The following is a 20,917-nucleotide window of genomic DNA, read 5'->3' as shown; positions in this document are numbered from 1 at the left end:
TGAGCCATCTCTCCAGCCCTAGCTTTCTATTCTATAGTTCCCTACTGTGTGTGCGTGTGTATGTGTGTGTACCCTTGTATGTATCACAAGGGACAGGGATGGAATTAAGATACCACAAACAAACAGAAGGTTCAAAACATTTTTCCTCTCCTTAATGTTGATACTTTAAAATTCAGTAGGATGATAAAGGGTAAGTTCTGGAAAAGATTTTTTTAAATGCTTCTCTCCTTGTCAAGTCCCATGAACAGTTTCAACTTTAGCCACCAGGACTTTCACGGCTATCACACATAGGGCACATTTTCATTCTGGGCTAACACTACCAGCCTCTACGTCTAATGATCTATTTGCTATCTGGTGGACAGTGTCCCCTCCTCATCCCCCCACCACTTCCTGCTCCCCTGGGAAAGTGGAAAAACATTCTTTCCTGGGGTGCTCCTTCAGGAAGCTGCCCATCTTACCTCCACCTCACCAGTCAAGTCTTTGTACTTGTCTCGGATGACGGGCAGCGCCGTCTTCTCACTCAGAGTGTTAGAACGGTCTCTGAAAGGCTGCTCCAGGGCCGGAGAAGGAGAGGACCGGCTTATTTCTTTATCCCCGAGACTTAAGCTCCTCTTGTGTGATCCTGGGTGGAGGGAACAGTAGGCACAAAGGTTCTGTTACTCATCCTGACTCAAGCAGGGGCCTGCTTGCTGATGTGATGTCTTTTATAGGAGGGTCATGTGAGGAGTCTTCATTCACTCTGTCTGGGGAGTTCTTTGAGTCTTGATCTATTGTGCTTGGAGCCTTCCTCTGGTTTCTTCCATTACTCCTCTCTGATCTATCACTAAAATTACATAATTCTAAGGTCTGAATCACTAGTGTCTAGATGCCAAGTGCCTTTCTAAATATGGGTGCCTAGGAGCCATAAGCCCCTTCCTGTCAGTGGATGTAGGTTTGCACCTTCATGGTGCCCTGCTTGAAGGCCGGCATTCTCCTGCAGATCCAGAACTTCAGAGACAGTAAGTGAGGGCAGCAATGAAGCAGAGGATTTGGAGAAAGATGGCAGAGACTCTGACTAACTGGGAGATACCTCCCCACCTCTGGGGTATGTTGCTGTTCAGTTTCGGCTGACTGTTATGAACTGGTAATACAGGTCTTGCACTGCCAGATATTACAACTTTGTAATAAAAACCAGAAATTCAAATTGAGAAATACAATTTTAAAATGTTTGCTGTTACTTCAGGTTTTAAGGATCAATTAAAACAGATACATTTTTAAAAGTGCCAACTTTTGTGAATTTTAATTATGCATGTTTGCTATATGTTTGGTTATGCATATATAAGTGCCCACAGGGGCCAAAAGTATCAGATCCCTTGGAGCTAGAGTTATAGGTAGTTGTGAGCTGTCAGATGTGGGTGCTAGAACCAAACTCAAGTCCTCTGTAAGGGTGCTGCATGTTCTTTTTGTTTGTTTGTTTTGAGACAGGGTCTCACAATATAACTCTGATTGTCCTGGAATTCAATGCGTAGACCAGACTGGTCTCCAACTCACAGAAATCTCTCTGCCTCTGCCTTTGCCTCTGGAGTGCTAGGATTAAAGGCATGTGCTGTCAGGTTCAGCTATTAAAATTTTTGTTTGTTTGTTTTTGGTTTTTTTGAGACAGGGTTTCTCTGTGTAGCTTTGAAGCCTGTCCTGGAACTTTACTCTATAGACCAAGCTGGCCTTGAACTCACAGAGATTCATCAGCCTCTGCCTTCTGAGTCCTGGGATTAAAGGAGTGCACCACCATGACTGGCACAGGACATGTTCTTAACCACTGATTACATTTCTTTAGCTTTTAGAATATATTTAATTTGGGCTGGACAGATGGCTCAGCTGTTAACAGCACTGGCTGCTCTTCCAGAGAACCTGAATTCAATTCCCAGCAACCACATGGTTACTCACAACCATCTATGGCAGGATATGATGTCCTTTTCTGGCTTAAAGGCATACATGCAGATAGAGCACTCATTACATAAAATAATCTTTTAAAAATATTTAATTTATTAAAATATTTTTTATTAGATTTATTCATTTTATTATATGTGTGAGTGTTTTGCTTGTGTGTATGTATGCAAACTACATGCATGCTTGGTGTCCCTAGAAGTCAAGGCATTGGCTATCCTGACACTAGAACTATGAATGGTTGTGAACCACCATGTGGATGCTGGAAATCAAGTATCAAACCCAGGTCATCTGCAAGACAAATATTTTTAACTACTGAGCTACCTCTCCACCAGCATACTTATTTTATTTTTAAATAAATTGTGTATGTGTATGTACATATGCACATGAAGGCCAGAGGTATAGGAGCCTTTTTTTTTTTTTTTTTTTTTTTTTCCCCGTAGGATCATACTTGAAGCTAGAGTTACAGACAGTTGTGCCTGACGTGGGTGCTAGGAACTGAACTCAGGGTCCTTTGCTGTACACTTTCTTAACCACTGTGCCATCTCTTTAGGCCCCAAAGAGCTCATTAAAAATGCATTCATGGACACAGCAGCTCAGCAGGTAAAGACTTGTGCTACCAAGCCTAACAACTAGAGTTGGATGCCCAGGACTCACATAATGGAGGGAGAAAACAGACTTCCAAAAGGTGTCCTCTGATTTTCATATGCATGCCCTGGCATGTGTGCCCACACATATGCATAAATAAATATGGATTAAGTGCCAGCATGGTGGCACACACCAGTACTTAGGGATACTTGGGAGGCTGAGGCAGGAGGATCAGATGTGCAAGGTCCTTTTCTGTTACACAGTGACTTTGGGGCCAGCCTGAGCTACATGAGACCCTCTGTCAAAACAATAACATCAAATAAAACCTCCAGACCTGTAGGCTGAATAAAGACCCACGGCCATACTGAACTTGGGGAATAAGAGCAGAGCTAACCTGCCCTCAAAAATGACCAAATCTACTTCTTTGGCTATTTTAGATAGCACACTTCTTATTTTGAGTCAGGGTCTCACTATATAGTCCTGGAACTGGCTATGTAGACCAGGCTGGCCTTGAACTCACACAGATACTTTTCTGTCTCTGCCTCCTGAGTGCTAGGATTAAGTGTCCTGCTACCACGCTTGGCATACATCACACTTGTAAGCAAACTAGAGAAGAAAGCCACACGTTCTACTTGTATCTTCTTCAATAAGCACTTACGAGGGACAGTGACCTCACTTGAGCTCCAGGAAAACCCCAGTCTTTAGAAGTTGGAACATCTGTTCCTGCTAAACCAGGAATCACCATTTTACTTTTTCTTTGAGATTATCTGTTAGCTTTGGAGATAGTGTCCACTATGTAGCCTAAGCTGTTCTGAAGCCTGTTCTATAACTCAGCTGACTTAAAACTCATGGTCCTCCTGCCTCAGCCTCTTGAATGCTAGGGCTACAGACATGCATCACTGTAGCGAGGCAGGAAGTACAGATGGGGCTACCAGACTAGGAGAACTCTGGGAAGAGGAAGGGAGTATGAGTCACGGGATAGAGACACCATGTAGCTGCAGAGGAAGAAAGGGACCAGTAAGCATCACCAGTAAGCCAAGACCTCATGGGAATACATAGATTAATAGTTATGAGTTAATAATGAAGAGAGAGCTAGCTGGTCAGAAGCCTGAGCCATCGGCCAAACAGTTTATAATTAATATTAGCCTCAGTGTGCTTATTTGGGACTAAACGGCAGCTGGACCAGGCGGGACAGAAACTTCTGCCTACACATCACCATGCCAGATTTTAAAAATCCCCATTTTATTCTCAGGAAAGAACATGTAACGCCTCAGTGGAACAAGCCCACAGGAAGAAAATCTTACCTTGAACAGAAAGGTCAAAGGTTGCCAGCTCACTTTTGATCATTTCTTCACTGGACTTCATTTTGCTTTGTGAATTGGCTACTAAAAAGTCAAATTTGCTGATTTTGGGCTTTTCACTTTGAAATTCTCCAAAGTCATCTGCACACTCTTTGGGGGTTTCGTGAGAGGAGACACTGGGAGCTGGGCTTGGACATGTGGTCTCTTGGCTCCGTTCCACTGTGGGCAAGTCCTGCCTCGTGAAGCCCTGGTAGTCCCCACTGTCGTACTCTTTCTGCTCAGTGGTCTGAGGCATCATGTCTTTAAAGCTGGTGAAGGCTGGGAAGGGAGTCTCCGGGAGAGTGTCCTCACTTGCCACGGCTGTTCCTTTGGAGAGAGATGACATGGTGATGTTCTCAGAACTGCCAAATGAGGTCTCTTTCTTTAGAAGATCTGAGGTGGCTGAGAAGTACCCACTTCCTGCTGAGGGGACAAATGGAGAGAGCTTTTTGCCCTGAGATGCATCACCCCTGTCTGGCCGGCCACTCACAGCTCCGAAGAGTGCTCACTGCAGAATGCTACTATAGCTTCCCAAAGCATCACAATCTAAATCCTCTATGTCTGAGAAGGAAGGGTGGTCCCATGATTAGAGGCAAGCTCCTAAATGAGGCAAAATGCCTAGAGCATTTCATCAGTCTCATGCCATGCTGCAGAAACTACAGTCAAAGCTTGTTCTAAAACTAAAGGAGTTGGGCTGTGACATTTGATCTTTAAGAAACCACTTTCATTTTAAGCTAGCATTTATATTTGATTTTAAAGATTCCTTTTAGCTGGGCATGGTGGCACATACCTTTAATTTTAGCATTTGAGAGGCAGGTATCTATGAGTTTAAGGCAAGCCTGGTCTACATGGAGTTGCAGGACAGCCTGATCTACAAAGGGATCCTGTCTCAATAAATAAGTAAATACATAAATAAATAAAACAAATGCTTTCTGTTATTTGTAAAAAAAATTACTACAAAGATAGGCTACATGGCCATGCCCATACTGATAGAAGACTGAGATAATTTAATGATTATTACTTTTTAAGCTTGAAGGCATACTTATATATTCTGTACTCAAAACTCACCCCCTTTTCTCTGGACCATGTTGGACAGTGGACAGTGTTCCTCTTAAGCACAGTTATAGGAAACCTGACAAACCAAAAACCCAGTTTCTCAAAACAAAAGGTAAAAACTATCTCATCTAACTTTTAATAAGTTACTAGAAATGTCTGTGTCAGGCAAAGACACATATAAGATTTGAATCAAGCAGTCACTTACCTCATTTTAATTTTGGTCACTTTGGATATCCTATTGCTGGGATGGAATGTGCAAAAAATAAAAATCAACCTGAATTACTTTACTCCTTAAAAAAAAAAAAAAAAAAAAGATGGAGGGCCTGGGTGTGATGGCACAAGCCTTTAATTCCAGGAAGCAGAGGCAGGAGGAGCTCTGTGAGTTCCAGGTCAGCAAATGAAAAGTCTCAGTTCCTTCTGGATTGTGTCTGCTTCAGTAATGCATCTCCCTCCCTGCACTCACTGAGAAGTGGAACAAGGCAAAGAAAGGTGTGCTGAGCTAGAAGACTCACTCTCTTCTTCGTCCACATGTAAATAAGTAATCTGGATGTGGTGACACACACCTTTGATACCAGCACTTGGAGGCAGAGGCAGGTGGATCCCCAAGGCCAGCCTGGTCGATGAATGAATGAATGAATGAATGAATGAATGAATGAATGAATGAATGAAGAGATAGCAGAAAGAATGCAGCTTTTCAGTCTGGAAAGACCTGAGTTTTGACTCTGCCACCTACTTTGTTAGCGTGGACACTAGCCTTACAGTTCTGTCTGGCCATGAGCTCCTGGCAACCCTCTCGTCTTAGCCCCCATGAGTGCTTTTCTGAACCCTGGTATGCTCATCTATGAAGAGGAGATGAGTCTATGTGTTTGAAGGGACATGAGGGCAATCGGCTGTGATGACGAGTGTGGAAGGCTGTTCAGTGCCTGGAGGGCAACACATGGGGACAGTGTGAGCCCTCTCAGGGCGAAAATAATACAAAGGCAGCTCGCTATCTTAGTGACTTATTAGGAAAAGCTGCTCTGTTCACTTTCTTCCCCCTTCTACCCCTTTGTCACACAGGGGATCGAACCAGGGCCCTGGGAACACTAGGCAAATGCGTGGCCATTGACTCACATCTCCAGCTCTCTCTGTTTTCAACTCTGTTGAGACCAGCTTAATAACTTGCTTAGGCTTGCCTTGAACTCAAAATCCTCCTGCCTCAGCCTATTGAGTAGCTAGATTCCAGGCTTGGCTTTGCAGCTAGTTTTCAAAAAGCAAAATCAGAGAAGACATCTCTAGCCTGCCTTAGTACCCTGCTGAAAGAAACCCCTTTCACTACTACATCTGAGGCGAGGATGGCCACCACACAATCACAAGGAATGCAAAGTTCTGGGACCAGATTTTCATAGTTAAGCCAATGGGTGAAACGACACTGGTCGTCTTTACTACTTTCAAAACAATAACACATAGTTTGGAATAGGTACGAGGTTCTGGACACTTCCACAGCTCTCCCACCATCATTCCACACATCTCCCTATGTTCTGACAAGATCCTCAAATCAGTAAGAAAAATGCTAGATAGTCAACCAGTAAAAAGCAAATCTCCTTTGCTAAATGATGGCATACTTTAAAATTCTGCAATACAAACCGCACTCTTCACATGTGGCCTGCTTAATAAGAAGGAAAAATGATTTGGGCAGCAAATTTACAGTTTAGAATGGATGAAGCCAGCTGTTAGACAAAGCACTTTCTTGGTCTCTTGCTGAAGTGCTTCCCCTCTAGGTAGAGGGTCTGCCTAGATCTACATGTGCAGGCTCAAATGAGGAGTCATTCAAGCAGGAGGTGTATGCCTGTAAACACAAGACTAGTTTGTCAGGGGTGCATTCAGCAGAATGCTTCACCACACACATACATTTATTGTTAGACCCCTCCTGAAGGCTCTTTGGGGAAACCATATCAGAAACCGCTTCTAGTATCTTATCTATTAAAAAATAGTGATTTTTTTTTTCAGAGCAAAGATGAATTTGTGGAATGACAGTTCTGGCTCTGGTTCAAACACTGCAGCCAAGTTGCTATGGTAATAAAAAATGATCTTTTTTTGTGCAATTACACAACAGGAAAGCAAGCCTTTTTTTTTTTTTTTTTTTTTTTTTTTAAGAATGACTCAAATTATCAGGTAAAAGGCATTGTAAGCAATAAGGATGCCCTTAAGATTTTGCAACTATGAAGGACTTCAATGAAATCATAGAACATTTCACCTCCCAGAGCTACTCACTGAGGTGATCAAATGACTAAATGAAAAGCCAAATGAAAGACTTAAAAGGAGATGTTTGATAGGCATATATATATATATATATATATATATATATATATATATATATGAGAATATACATACTATGAGTCACTAAATGCAAGCTTTGAACTTAATGTTTTTGTTTTTGCTTATTTACTGGCTGCTAGTAGGTAAAATGCAATTTACTAAAAAATAATTAATTCTAACACATAAACACTAAACTGGCATTACATAAGAGCCAAAAAGCAAACAGTTACATAATACCTATCCCTGAGCCTTAGCATCCATACACACTATAAATACAGAGAGTGTTTTTTTTTTTAGAAATAGTGAATACTATTTTCTAAGGTAAACTATTTTCTAAGAAAACATTGGTACATAAGTTGACTGAAGGTAAAGAGCAAACAAGGAAACTCCCCATTTCCCCATGTTAGCGGCTCTCTATTGTTTAGCAACCCAGTTCTAGGTATTATTGAATAAAGATCTTAAAAATAATAAAGAACAAGGCCTGCAGCACGAAGGACAGGAGCCCTGTCTGGGGAAAATGATACAGGATGCTGTAAGCACCAAAGTGACTAGAGATGGCTTTGCAATTCTGTAGCTGAATTTTTAAAATTTTAAGAGAAAAATAAGAAGAAAATGAGGGATGACTGCAATAGAAGAAGATTATCTCCAATTCTTCAGGCTCCTGGGTGGTGTCAGACAGGGCTGCAAGTGGGCTCAGGTAAGAAGCCAAATTGTGTGCTTTCACACATGGATTTGTTTGCAAAGGGCAAAAGAATAAACAGTACAACCCACTTCTCATCATGGATTGAGTCAAGACATGGCTTTCTCTCCTACAGGAAGCTCACCCTATCAGACTCTTTCATAACCTCTAGTCAAATCTACTCTGTTTCATGCTGTACATGAAAACAGGGTATCTCCAGGCATGCAAGCCACCACCACAGGATGCAGAAGGTGAGACCCACCCCTGTTTTCTAAATCTGTGGGCATATGCTCAAGATATTAAGAGTTACTGACTTTTAAAGAAAGGAAAAAAATAATTACATGTACAATTCCACCACTCTTGAGTGTTCTGCATAGCAGTAGCCATGTTTGCTGGCCCAGAGAGGAAACAACTTCTAATGTCTAATGCTGAGTTAACTCAGCCTTCATTTACCAACACAAACTATGGAATGTTTGTGTATTTCCATTTCTCCCCACTTCGGGCCCAATTCTCCCTTAGAGAATATTCTTCACTAACTGCAAATCCAGATCTGACTGTGTCCTGTTAAGTCTCAAGCATCCTGATAGACATGGTGACCTCACCCAGCAACAGGCTACAAAACATTGCTGTTGGATCACCTTCCTGTGTTTTCTAATCTGTGCAGAAACTTCCTACTCTGCATGTTCCCACTGACTCCTGTGATGCTATGGTTTACATTGTGTCCACACTGTAGGCATCTTTGGATTTCTATGTCAATGCTTTAAGTTCAAATAAAGAAAAGCAGCAAGCATGAGAATACTAAACTCAAGAGCTGGTGAGAAGGCAAGAGACAGTAAGACTGTCCAAGGCTGGTCAGGGAAGTGCCAGGCTGGAGACAGGGCTCAGAGGTGAAGAGCATGTACTGTTCTACCAGAGAACCCAGCAGCCATGCCAGGCACCTCAGAACTACCTGTAACTCCAGCTCCAGGAGATACAATACCTCTGGTCTCTGCAGCACTGTACTCAAGCACACACCCATACACACATATAATTTAAAATAGTAAAAAGTAATAGAAATTCCATCAAAATGATACCAAATGAGCACAAAAAGATGGTAATTACAATGAAGGCTTTCTGGCTACCAAAAGAGAATGGAGCAGACTTAGGGGGCAGAGCCTCCAGAGTATATGCCCTCTTATGTTCTGACATTTCCCAAACAAGTTATCCAAACAAATGATAGAAGGGAGTAGAAGCCACTCACAAGAAAAACAATAAAGCAGTTTTGGCTGAGAGTGTACCTCAGTGGTAGAGCACTTGTTTAGAATGCAACAAATAAAATATGCATAAGTAAAAATAACTGGGCATGATGGCATGTACCTGTAGTTCTAGCTACTCTGGAAGCTGAGGGAGGGGGAGCTTAAACTGAGGAGTTCAAGATCAGCCTAGGCAGCTGTATACATAAAAATCATCACCAGATAGTGGCGGTGCACACCTTTGGTCCCAGCACACAGGAGGTAGGGGCATGTGGATCTCTTGATTTCAAGATCAGCCTGATTTATAAAGTGTCTCAAACAACAGCAACAAATAACAGTCCAATTCATTCGATTATTTTAGAAGCTAGCACAGACAGCTTGTATGACAGTCTCTGTTCTCACCCATCCCCTCTGGTAGTCAGCATGGATCCTAACAGACAGGGACAATACAGTGACTGCAGAGCACCAGCACATTTGTGGGATGTCTCACACACTGACAGGAATAAGCACTAACCAACCGTATCTTACCTGGCATCAGGATAAACACGTTTGAACCTATAGCACAGAATCCAAGTTCTCTCTCTCTCTCTCTCTCTCTCTCTCTCTCTCTCTCTCTCTCTCTCTCTCTCTCTCTCACACACACACACACACACACACACACAAAGGATGTTGTGTTGTACTATTAAAACTACCTCCCTAAAAATAATATGCTACCTAGACATAATGAGCTGCTCAATGAATGGCAGTCACACACAGGGACAGTCACTTCCGCTCACAGGGGAGTTAAAGCAATCCCAGGAGACTGCTCTGGCTTTAGATATTGTATGGACAAAGGAAAGCCACAGCTCCATAAGGTCGAGAGTGCAGCTGCTGGCATCACTAGCTGGAGGCTTTTCTCCCATGTTTATTAGCAGCACACATAGCTAAAATGCAGAGCATCGTGTACAAGGTTTTCACAGTGACCTCAACTTTCAACACATTATACATCCTGGAAAGGAAGGTCTGGCTTTTCTTCAAGTGTATTTCAACCCCGACAACAACCTTTTTCTTTCTCTGGTGGCATATGATAGTGATCTTTAGAATCCTACTGAAAATTCCCATTTTCGGGAGTTTAATATCCTTTCTTCCACAAACTCTAAAAATGAACAAAAACTTAAAACCTTCAAATCATGTGTAAAAAGTGAAAATATTGTAAAGATTCTTTCCCCTAAAGCCTTTAGGCAGCTTGGGTTTCAGACTTGAAAAAGAATTCGATTGCCAAGGTCCCTCACTGTTACCCTAAAAAGGAGCAAATAGTCTCCAAGTCTGGCTACTCATTGCTGACTTTTACTGGTCTTTGAGGTTTTAATTAATTTATTAATTTTATTAATTTATTAATTGATTTACAGCAATGTTGTGATCAAATCCAGTGCTTTGTAAACACTACCATTGAGTCAGGCCAGAAACTGTTATCTGGAAAAAGAAAATAGTTTAAAGCTTAGTTCTTTTGTTTTGTGGCTTATTTTAGTTTTTAACATTTATTACTATTGTGTGTATAGTGTGTCTATGTGTGAGCACAAGTGTGCATTGTGTGAGTGTCCAGGTCAGAATGTGCACATTATCTCCTTCCACTCTTTCTTTCTTTCTTTCTTTCTTTCTTTCTTTCTTTCTTTTTTTTTTTTTTTTTTGACATTGTCTAGTAAGACACAGTGGTATACTCAGGCTGGCCTTGAACTCAGAATCCTATCTTAGTCTCACAAGTGTGAAAATCAGTGGTGTGTGTCTCATATCTACCTGAGCTTTAGTTTTACATTGCTAAGGACTGTGCTTAATATATTTCTATATATATTGACTTATTTGGTGCTGAGGATTAAATAAGTCCTTTGCAGATGCTGGCAAGCATGCTACTAACTGAGTTCAAGAGCCTACAGCTACGCATCAGTTCGACGCCATGTTAAGGATTCCTGTCAAGGGCTTACAAGGGGCAAGGGCTAAACCATACCCCTGCTTTCTTAGGAGGAAAAATGAAAACCCAGTCTCAAGGGACATGACTTCAATTTTATACCAGCCAGGTATATCTTTGGTCTAATTCTGAAAAACATAAATTACACACATCCCCACACTTTCAAAATATGCCAAAGAATCGTTTATTAACACAGGACTTACAGATCGCAAGAGAGAATGGTACAGAAGAGCTGGGAAGGAGCCATCAGAGTAAGCATGCAGGCCAGTGTTTGCAGAGAAAGAGAATAAAGCAAGTTCCAAAGGGCACATTCACACACAAGTGTCTATGTTGAAAAGGGACATCAGAAAAGCAGCTCCCCCCAAAAATAAGGTGCTGATTAAAATACAAAGATTTTCCACATCAAAAAGAGCTACTTCACAGGTAGGCAGCCACAGAGGTCTTGCTGACCCCTTGAGAAAGTCACACATCAAAGTAAGCTCTTGCTGCCAGAGAAACAAAGGATCTTAAGGACTGAACACCAAGACACTGCTGTGCCAGAGAGAGTAAATTTAGGAGGGCAGGGAAGCAGACTCATTGAGATTATATGCAGCAAGGGAGGGCTAAAGGGTAAATGTAACGATGTGCAGAGAGAAACCAGGCAATATTATTAGTATTATCTACCTTCCATACAAGAGTTAACAGCACGAGTTAGAGACAGTATCCCCTTCAGAGTTAGGTTAGGGCTTCCACACAGGACCACAGTCCATAGACAGAAATCATCCAAGTTATTTTTGCTCCATCAGCCCCACTTCTTATTTCTCCAGGATATCCTTTTAACTCTCAGATGAAGAGAGCAAGAGATTCCATGGTGAGTGGAAGGGTAAAATAAAGTCACAGTGCATTGAAGCAATGCCTACCACTCACCCTCTCTATTATATTTATTTACGCAGCAATCTTGCTCAGCGACATATAGGAATAACTCCTTGGTTATCAACCCTCTTAACAACCGCTCTGAAGGGTTACTGCTCCTTTCCCACCAGAGGGTTACAGAGCAACAGAAGGAAACAATCTGCTTGTCCGGTCTCCTCCCTCTGAAGAGAGCTGGCTTGAACATGACAGATTCCATTCTGGGAATGTTCCAAACATACAGAGAGAGCACGGGCACAGATTATTTAACAGGTCCATTGGAATGAGCTCAGTCAAAGGCCAACCTCCCCTTCCTGAATAAAGGGCAGGAAAAAGACATCCCAAACCTCGATTAACTCATTTCACAAAGATTTGTGGTTTGGTATTTGTGAAAGAATATAGATTCATTTTCAGAAAAATAGCCTCTAATTATTAACTTCAGAGTTCAAAAGGCTAGTATACATGTTGTGAATTTTTTTTTTTAAATAAAAATCAAATGCTGTTGTTTAAAAAAAAACAGTGGCCTTTGTGGCCAAGTATTGTGGCTCACACAGCTCATACAAAAAAGAAAAAAAAAAAAAAGAATAAAACCACCAATCAAACAAACAGCAACAAAGGGAAAAATAGAAAAAAAAATATGACAAAATAATAGCAAAAGGCAGAGGAGCTCAAACAGCCTGCTGCACCTAGGGAACCCCCTTGGCCAGCAGCAGACGAAGCACGTGTATTGTTGCTAACTTTGCTTCCCATTCAAAACTCAGCATAAGAAACCCATTTCAGTAGCAAAGGACAGACACCATTGGCCAGTTTGAAATCTGTGGACTCTACAGCACTTCACAATGTCTGCTGAGCCTGTAAACTTGGAAGTGTCTTACCTGTCCCTCTCAGGTAAAGAAACAAACCCTGCATGTGCACACTACATTTTCTAGAATAATACAGTAATGCCGAGAGAGTTCTCATTATTAAAGGCCACAAAATAGGTTTATCTTTCTATATACATATTAAAAAACAAAACAAAAATAAAAACTAGGACACTTGGGAATCTAGTTCTTGTGACAGGGAGTTGGACCAGAGAATAAACTGCTACACGAAAATCCACACAGGGTTTAAAGAGGGCTCCCTAGTGAAAGGTTTCACACATCTGATCAGAAGTTAGTAGTTATCCTACCCTAGCATCTACAGGGTTATTACAACTTAATCCTCGAAGTAACACTGTAACAGTAACACTGTAACAGTAACACTGAAAACAGGCCTGCTCCCTGCCCTCCAGGTCCTGGCATGCCAGCATCCTTAAGTGACCTATTTCCCTCTGCTCAAGGGAGCTGGCAAACTGCATCCCAAGTAGGGAGAGTTTCTCACTCTCTTGATGTAGGAAGTCAGTTTCTGTAAACCAAACAAATAAATACTGTCTTAGCAACTCTAAATATACTCAAGAGAAGACAAAAGGCGAGCGGGAGCACTGGTCCTGCTCCCAGGGATGAAGAAACACTGTGGCCACTGTGAAAGTTTTTATAAAATTCCTGGCTATGTGGGGTTCACTGAGCAGCGGATTTTGTATGGGCCTCTGATGCCAAGTGAGTATCGGGTTTCAAAAATAAAAATATTTTGGTTCTCCAATCTAAGCTTCGGAGCAGCCAGAGTACCCATAGCTTAAGGTTTCCATAACATCATGTCTAACACTGCTTCAAGCAGACAGAGGACAGGAGGCTAATTAATTACTAGATAGATATCCTCCTGGTAATGGCCGGAGCCTCAGTCTGTCAGTCAACAGAACCCACAAAATCATCTTTGAAATCTACATCACCATCACCACAGCAATCGCACCAATTCCTCACCTGCGGCAGGAGGATGCTGGCCACTAACTGTTGGTAAATCCAAAGAGCTATCAGACATGACATGCTTAAGATCTCCTCCCACATCAGCCAGTTTCATGTCAAACTGAACAGAAAGCGCATCTTCAGAGTCCTCCTTGCCAATGCTGCTGCCACCGATGGAGGGGAGGTCTAAAGACTTCACCGAGGCAGAATCTTCCTTGGCGTGTCTGAAAGCCACTGCTTTCTCTCCCAGTGATTTGTCGGAGCTTGTGGATGAAAATTTACTCGAGTGGAAGTCAGCGAAGTCATCGTCACTCTTTGCGGAAGGAGTGTTCTCTTTGAACTCCTCGATGGCCAGTCCAGCTCCCTCCAGGGACAGCTGTTTGAAGACATCATACTTGGAAGATGCAGCAGGTGGGTTCTGTGAACTCTCCACTGTGCTACTGCCCAAGGGGCTGGGACTCACTTCCTCTCTGAGGACATCATATTTGTCATCTGCTTTTGGCTCAGATGAAATAGAGCTGTTGCCGAAAGCCATGAAATCTGCAAAGTCGTCCTGCTCCCCAACAGAGGCAGGATTTGAGTATTCCCCAAAGAGGTTGAACTCTCCAAAATCATCTACCAAACTAGAAGTTTTAGTGGAAGCCTGTGCTGCCGAGGCTGCTGCAGAGCTGGCTGGTGGGGGCTTCGTGGGGACTGACTTTGACGTGCTAAATGCAGCTGAAAAGGGTCCTGGTTTCTCACCACTGCAATTCACTGAGGAGAACATGTCTAGGTCTGCTAAGTTCAGAGGGGCTTTCACTTGTGTCTGTTTCTGTTGTGCAGCTCCAGAGGGAAAGGCTGCTGGAAAAGTGTCTTTTGTTGGTGGCTCTAGGGGTGACACACTATCGGCAGTCTTGAAGTCGGTGAAGCCGTCATCCGTTCCTGTGGATCTGAACTCGGCAAAGCTCTCTCCTGAAAGAAAAAAAAAAAAAAAAAGTGCAGTGAGGTAAAGTCACAGAGTTGAAGATCATATAGAACATGGCGTATTGATTTGAAGTATAATTTTGTAGGTTTGTCCCTGGCTTGACAGTAACCATAGTCCACATTCTATCAGATAACTTGTTTCTTCATTAAAGCCAGTGATATGGGAACAGGCAAGCACTGCCCAAGACTCTCTCTTGCTCTGGCTAGAAATGAAAGAGAAGCTGAAGGCTTCAGAGAGGCACACACATGGTAATCACAGCCCTTAAAAGATGAGACATGCTATATAGTTTTAAACAAAATCAAAAGTATCAGTAAGTATTGAGAAAAGGCCTGCCTCTGATTTTCAGAATATACAACACTGAAAACTAATCATTTTCAAAAGATTTAGAAGCTGAGTGTAGTGGCACACACTTTCCCAGAACTTGGGAAGGATCACAGTTGAGGCCAACTAGGGCTACATAACAAGACCAGGACTCAAATATACCAACCAAGTAACCAAACAACCAATGACTTAACCGCCATCAAAAACAAAACAACCGAATTACTAGAGGCTAGCATTGTAGCTAAGTGCTCAAAGGTAAAGCTCGTGCATGATACAACCATAAACTAGTTTCCATGCTGAGTACATAGGCACACATACACACATGCACATACGCACACATGAAAGAACACAAATTATTAGACAAGATATGATGAGGTCTTGCTCAAGTACACAGACATATTAATCATAATTTGAAGATTTTTTAGTATTAGAGAAATTTGAGAAAAAGTAGCAGCCTTCAAATTTCCTATAATTTTTTGTTTTCAAGACGTAACATTAAAAGTCAACATACAGAGGTCAATTTCACAAATTGACAGAAAATATTAATGTGAAAATTACCTAGGACATTTGTGTTATTGCTATAAATGAAAAGGTAATTAGTAGTAATTTTTTTGTCATTTTGTTTTTTTTTGGTTTTTTTTAGGCAGAGTCTCACACGGTAGCCCAGGCTGACTTTTAACTCATGGCAATTGTCCTGCCTCAGTCTCATGAATGCAATAATTAGAGGTGTGAGCTATAATGTTCAGATCATGCCCTAAATAAACTTTTGATGTATTGCTTTTGAGATATCTGTGAAATTGACTTGTTTTGATTTTTAAACACTTATCACACAACAAACTAAACTTACTGATGATGAATTGTAAATTTTCCACCAGAAATGTAAAATGGGTGAAAGGGTTAAAAGGAAATGAAAATGGGGGTTTATAACTTCAGAAACAAAGCATATTTCAGCAAATAGGCTAGCTGGGAGTGGATCTGCTATCTCATTGGTAGGTTTTTGGTTCACTTGTGGATTCTTGCAAGCTCCTCCTTTGGTTTTTATAACTTTTTAGTCTCTGAGAAGATTGAGTGAGTTTTTTTGGCTAAATCCCCAATAAGAAGTGTCCTTTCCTTACGTAGAACATTTTCAGAACTTACATGGAACTTCTGGCTTAGCCTGTGAGTATATATTAAACTGTGACTCAGCAATATGAGAAACTGCACTCTGAACTGTGGTCCTGCAGATGCTCTAAGGCTTGACATTAAAACCCCCATTGCCCCTAACTTTTGGCTCAGATCTGCTATGTATCCAAGGATAAACTTGAACTCCTCATCTTCCTGCCTCTACTTTCCAAGTGCTGGGATGAAAGATCTGTACCACAAATGACTCAGACAAGGAAATTTTTTTAAAAGTTTAGGAGACTAAAACATTCAACATAATTGATCAAAGTTAGTAACTCAGAAGGCTTTAAACTGAGCGAAGAAGAGAGAAATGAAAACAAGCAAATCAAAATGACATTAACTGGGCCTTGGTTCAGGTTGAGAAAGCAAAACTAAGGCACTGCTTACATTTTGGGCACCACTACCTTTTCCTATTTTCTCTACTAAGAATAACATTTACAGGGCTGGAGAAATGGCACCCTAAGCTGTTAAGTGTGTTGACTATTTTTTCAGAGGACCTGGGTTCAGTTCCCAGCACTCATATGGCAGCTCATAACTGTCTGTAACTCCAGTTCCTGGAAATCCAATGCCCTCTTCTGGGGCTCTGTGGGCACTAGGTTTCCATGTGGTGCATAGACATATATGCAAGTAAAAACAATTATATACATGAAATAAAAAAATGTAAAGTAACATTTATATCATGATCATTAACACTATATATCATACAAAGACTCCTGACACTGAACCAGGCTCTCCTCAAAATTGGCCTAAGATAAAATGAAGTCAGGATTCCTCTGAGGTTCATATTTGAATGCCTAGTGCCTAATACAAGTATGGAGAAAGAAAGAGCTTTCACATCTTAAAGGCTTAGATAAAACACAAGAAAATACTGCCACAAGACTCTAGCTTACTGGTAATGGTCTGGCTGTGGCAATACATGGATTAATAGAAATAGATGAATTTATAAGAGAGAGCTATCCAGCAATATGTCTGAGCCATTGGCCAAACAATTGTAATTGAGATTAAGCCTCAGAGAGTTATTTCATAAGCATATGCAGCATGCAGGGACCCAGCAGGCCAGAGAACAACCGGTCCAATGAGACCAGGTGAGACAGGGGAAAAAGTTCCAACTACATGTGGCGTCCAATGTGGAGCTCTCAAGGTTAAAAATAATTTAACGATAATAAGCTGAGGTCCTTAAAGGAGAAATAGAGTAATAAAAAAGTTATAACAAGTCATTTAAAGATGAAAAATACACATAGTCTGGATTATGTAAATTATTGTGTTTTCTTCAAATTTTTTGATCATTAATGAGTTAACTACAGATCAACATTTCATTGTGGGGGCTGCTAAGCTAAACCAATGTATCTATTTTAAAGATATCTTGACTTCAAAATTTAAGTCTAAGGACTTGCTATTTTCGAAAAGAGGTTCTGCTTTTGTTTCCACAGAAGATAAAAAGCTACGGATTCCTTCCAGGCTAATATGGTTTGATTGAACAAGACCACCTGAAACAACTTCAAGACAACTAGCTGAGATGATGCAGCCTCACAGACTACTACAGCCAAAATTTAACCATAATTCTAAATTTTCTCAGGATCCTCATAAGATTAACAGCACCCCTAGTCTAGAGAACTATGCCCAAATTCCCAAAATATTATTTGTAAAGGTTTATTTTCATTTAAGAGGGGTTGAATATATATAGTTAATGGTCACAGTAGATCTCTTTCTAAAAAATGTGGGGGATATGGTATAGAAATGACTATTTTACATTGGTATGGATTTTGGTTTATTGATACAAATTTAAAGTCAATTTTGTTATACTGTATATATCCTACTCTTGTTTAAGATGCTATGTCTGTGCTGTTCATTTAAAAATATAATATATAATTAAGAAATACAGATTAATAGATAGTCATCTATAATAGTCAAACTTACAGTCATGTGAGGTTTTCTAGATATACAGAGATATAGTTCAGATGAACAGATAATCTTTAACTCTTCAAAGACCTACAGAATATGGCATTTAAAATGTTTTAGGAACTTAAGACCTAGCACCAATTACTTCAGAGAGGATGGTAGGCATCGAAGAAAGTCGTTATGGAGTTGGCTTTCAGTGTGACTAGCCATTTGGGCAAGAAACTTCTCTTGCCTGGACTGCTTGACAGTATACTGTATTAACTGGACATACAGGATCCACAGGAGAGTGACTACTAAACTTGCCAAGATAAGACAGGACGGTCCTTCAGGGTTCCTGATTCACAGAGGAAACTGCCAGACATTTTATAGGACACAGAAGAAAGCAACTGATAAACTTTGCCAGTACAAGGCAGAACAGATCTTCAAATTTCCTGCTTCATTAAAAAGTCTGCCAGACACTCTAGGCCCATAGGATAAAAATGCCCCAAAATTGCAGAGGAACTTTGGGTGACTGTCCAGGCAGCTAGATGTCTCTGTCATTTGTAGAATTTTGGAAACTGCTTGCAATGCACTTCCTGTTTACTTAGGCAATATTACATCCTTCTGGGGTCTTTAATGGAATTGGAGACAGATAGTTAAAGTTTTCCTTAGTTATGATAAAAGATAGATATAAAACTTTAGATTCATAAAGATAGGTTAGGTGATAGAGATAATTTTTTTTTTAATTTTACCAAATGCAAATAGACTAAATATTGTAACTGTAATTTAATGTCTGACCCATTGGCCAAACAATTGTAACTGATATTAAGTCTCAGAGTGTTATTTTATAAGTGGATGTGGGGACCCAGCGGGCAGGAGAGAAACTGGTCCAGTGGGACCGGGTGAGACAGAGAAAAACATTTTAATACAGGGCTCAGGTTGTCAAGCTTGGCAGCAAATGTCCTTATCCATTGAGCCATCTCCTCAGCTCCAGACTGTCTTGAATAATGTTATTCTATAATGTTTTTCTTTCCAAATGATGGATGAGAAACCTAGAGAACAATAATAATGCCAAGCACCATGCCAGGACTGATTTTAAAAGTCTTGATTAAGACTAGTAGCTGCCTTCTGCACAGTCCACAGGAGCATTGTGAGCAGGATAGAGCAGTCACAGCTCTATCTGACACAGGATCTAAGTTGTCTGGAAAATGCCAGTGAAAGACAATGCACCATTTTCAAAGAAAATGTACTGATTTGACATTTACCTGAAATTTTAAAAGTACCTCCCCAAAACCAGACACACTGCCTCATTGTAATTTCAAGGCTCCCAACAGGTAGTACTCTATTCAGCCCATCACAATACTTACCAGGCATTGCAAAAACTCTTAAGGACTTCTGAATTAAAACTCTGCAGTCTGAGTATGTATCACAACAATCATTATGCTGCCACAAAATAGTATGTCAATTTTTTTTTTTAAACTGGGCATGGTGGTACACACCTTTAATCCCAGCACTTGAAGAGCAGAGACAAGTGGATCTCTGTGAGTTCCCAGCCAGCGGTGCCTATCTAGAGATTGACAGGCTGTGACTGGGCAGCCCAGGCTGGCCTGGAATTAGCTATGTAACCTAGATTGCCCTGAACTTGTGATCCTCCTGTCATTACCCCACAAATGCTACAATTACAGGTGTATGCCATAACATCTGGTTTGCCATTCTTTAAAGATATCTTTTTTTTCTTTTAAAACACATATATAATAAATGAATATTTGTGGATGTCACTAAAACAAAACCACAAAAAAATTCTTTTTTTTTTTTTTTTTTTTTTTTTCCTTTCAAGACAGGATTTCTCTATGAAATAGTCCTGGCTGTCCTGGAACTCACTCAGTAGATCAGGCTGGCCTCTAACTCACAGAGATCTGCCTGCCTCTTCTTCCCAAGTACCGAGATTAAAGGCATATGCCACTACCATCTGGCCCTCAAAAAAAATTCTTAAAGTGTTGGAGGATGTAGCTCAGTGGTAAAAAAAAAAAAAAAAAAAAAACTTGCCTAGCATACAGAAGACACTGGTTTTTACCCCAATGCAGCAGAATAAATAAAAGGAGAAGTGGACTCCAAACTTACCTAATGGTTTACTCTCTGCTGTTTGCTCAAGTTCCCTGAATGCACTGTATTTGTCACCAGACTCTACAACAGAGAGACAGAAACTCATTACAGTGAGGAACCCAGCCATCAGCCAGAGAAGCACAGCAGATTGGGCCGAGCAAACATATTTAACATGTGGAACGGTGCCTGATACAGTCAATAAAAACCTGCTGTGTAAAAGATTTATACAACTTAATTAAAAGTTACGGCCACAGATTTATCAACTGACAAACTGCCTTTACCTCCAAATGAAGCAGGGTTTTCAGAGGGCTTGTCAGCAGAAATTCCTTTAAACACTGAGTATTTATCTGTGGAAGCTTTAGTTCCAGGAAGTGGTATGAGCAGTGATGGAGCACTACAAAGAAGGAGGAAATGTATGTTATTGATCAGACCCAAGAGTCCTCCCTCATCACCACACAGGATGGAGGATACAGCTAGAGGTCGTGGTTCTCTGCCCTTCCTTTCTCTTAGTACAGGGCTTCTCTGTGTGTAGCCTCACTCTGTAGTTCAAGCTGACATGGGTGCTGGAAATGGAACGCATCCTAGTGTTAGCTATATTCATTCTGTTGGGCAGACAGACTGCCCAGGAAAGCGCACAGACAGAAACACAGAGGGAGCTAAGGAAAACAACGAACACCAAAATGCTTTACTGAAGCAGGCTGACATCTGTGGAGACAGGAGGGGAAGC

General features: G+C 41.0%; 1 protein-coding gene across 13 annotated transcripts in view; it reads right to left on the bottom strand.

Annotated features, from left to right (window-relative positions):
• Synrg (synergin gamma) overlaps positions 1-20,917 on the bottom strand; it is a 77,204-nt gene that overhangs the window by 19,484 nt on the left and 36,803 nt on the right. For 6 of the 13 annotated variants that reach the window (XM_051181812.1, XM_051182187.1, XM_051182264.1 and 3 more), the window contains 5 exons: positions 20,472-20,584; positions 20,209-20,271; positions 13,782-14,714; positions 3,816-4,274; positions 459-622 (listed from right to left, as the gene is read on the bottom strand). In XM_051181812.1, the coding sequence (XP_051037769.1) occupies positions 459-622; positions 3,816-4,274; positions 13,782-14,714; positions 20,209-20,271; positions 20,472-20,584 (1,732 nt within the window). The remainder of the gene's footprint in view (positions 1-458; positions 623-3,815; positions 4,275-13,781; positions 14,715-20,208; positions 20,272-20,471; positions 20,585-20,917) is intronic. The other 7 variants (XM_051182018.1, XM_051182332.1, XM_051182100.1 and 4 more) reach the window with 2 other exon arrangements.

Source organism: Phodopus roborovskii, unplaced genomic scaffold (assembly GCF_943737965.1).
Source record: "Phodopus roborovskii unplaced genomic scaffold, PHOROB, whole genome shotgun sequence".
Classification (NCBI taxonomy): domain Eukaryota; kingdom Metazoa; phylum Chordata; class Mammalia; order Rodentia; family Cricetidae; genus Phodopus; species Phodopus roborovskii.
This window is presented reverse-complemented; position numbering and strand designations above follow the sequence as displayed.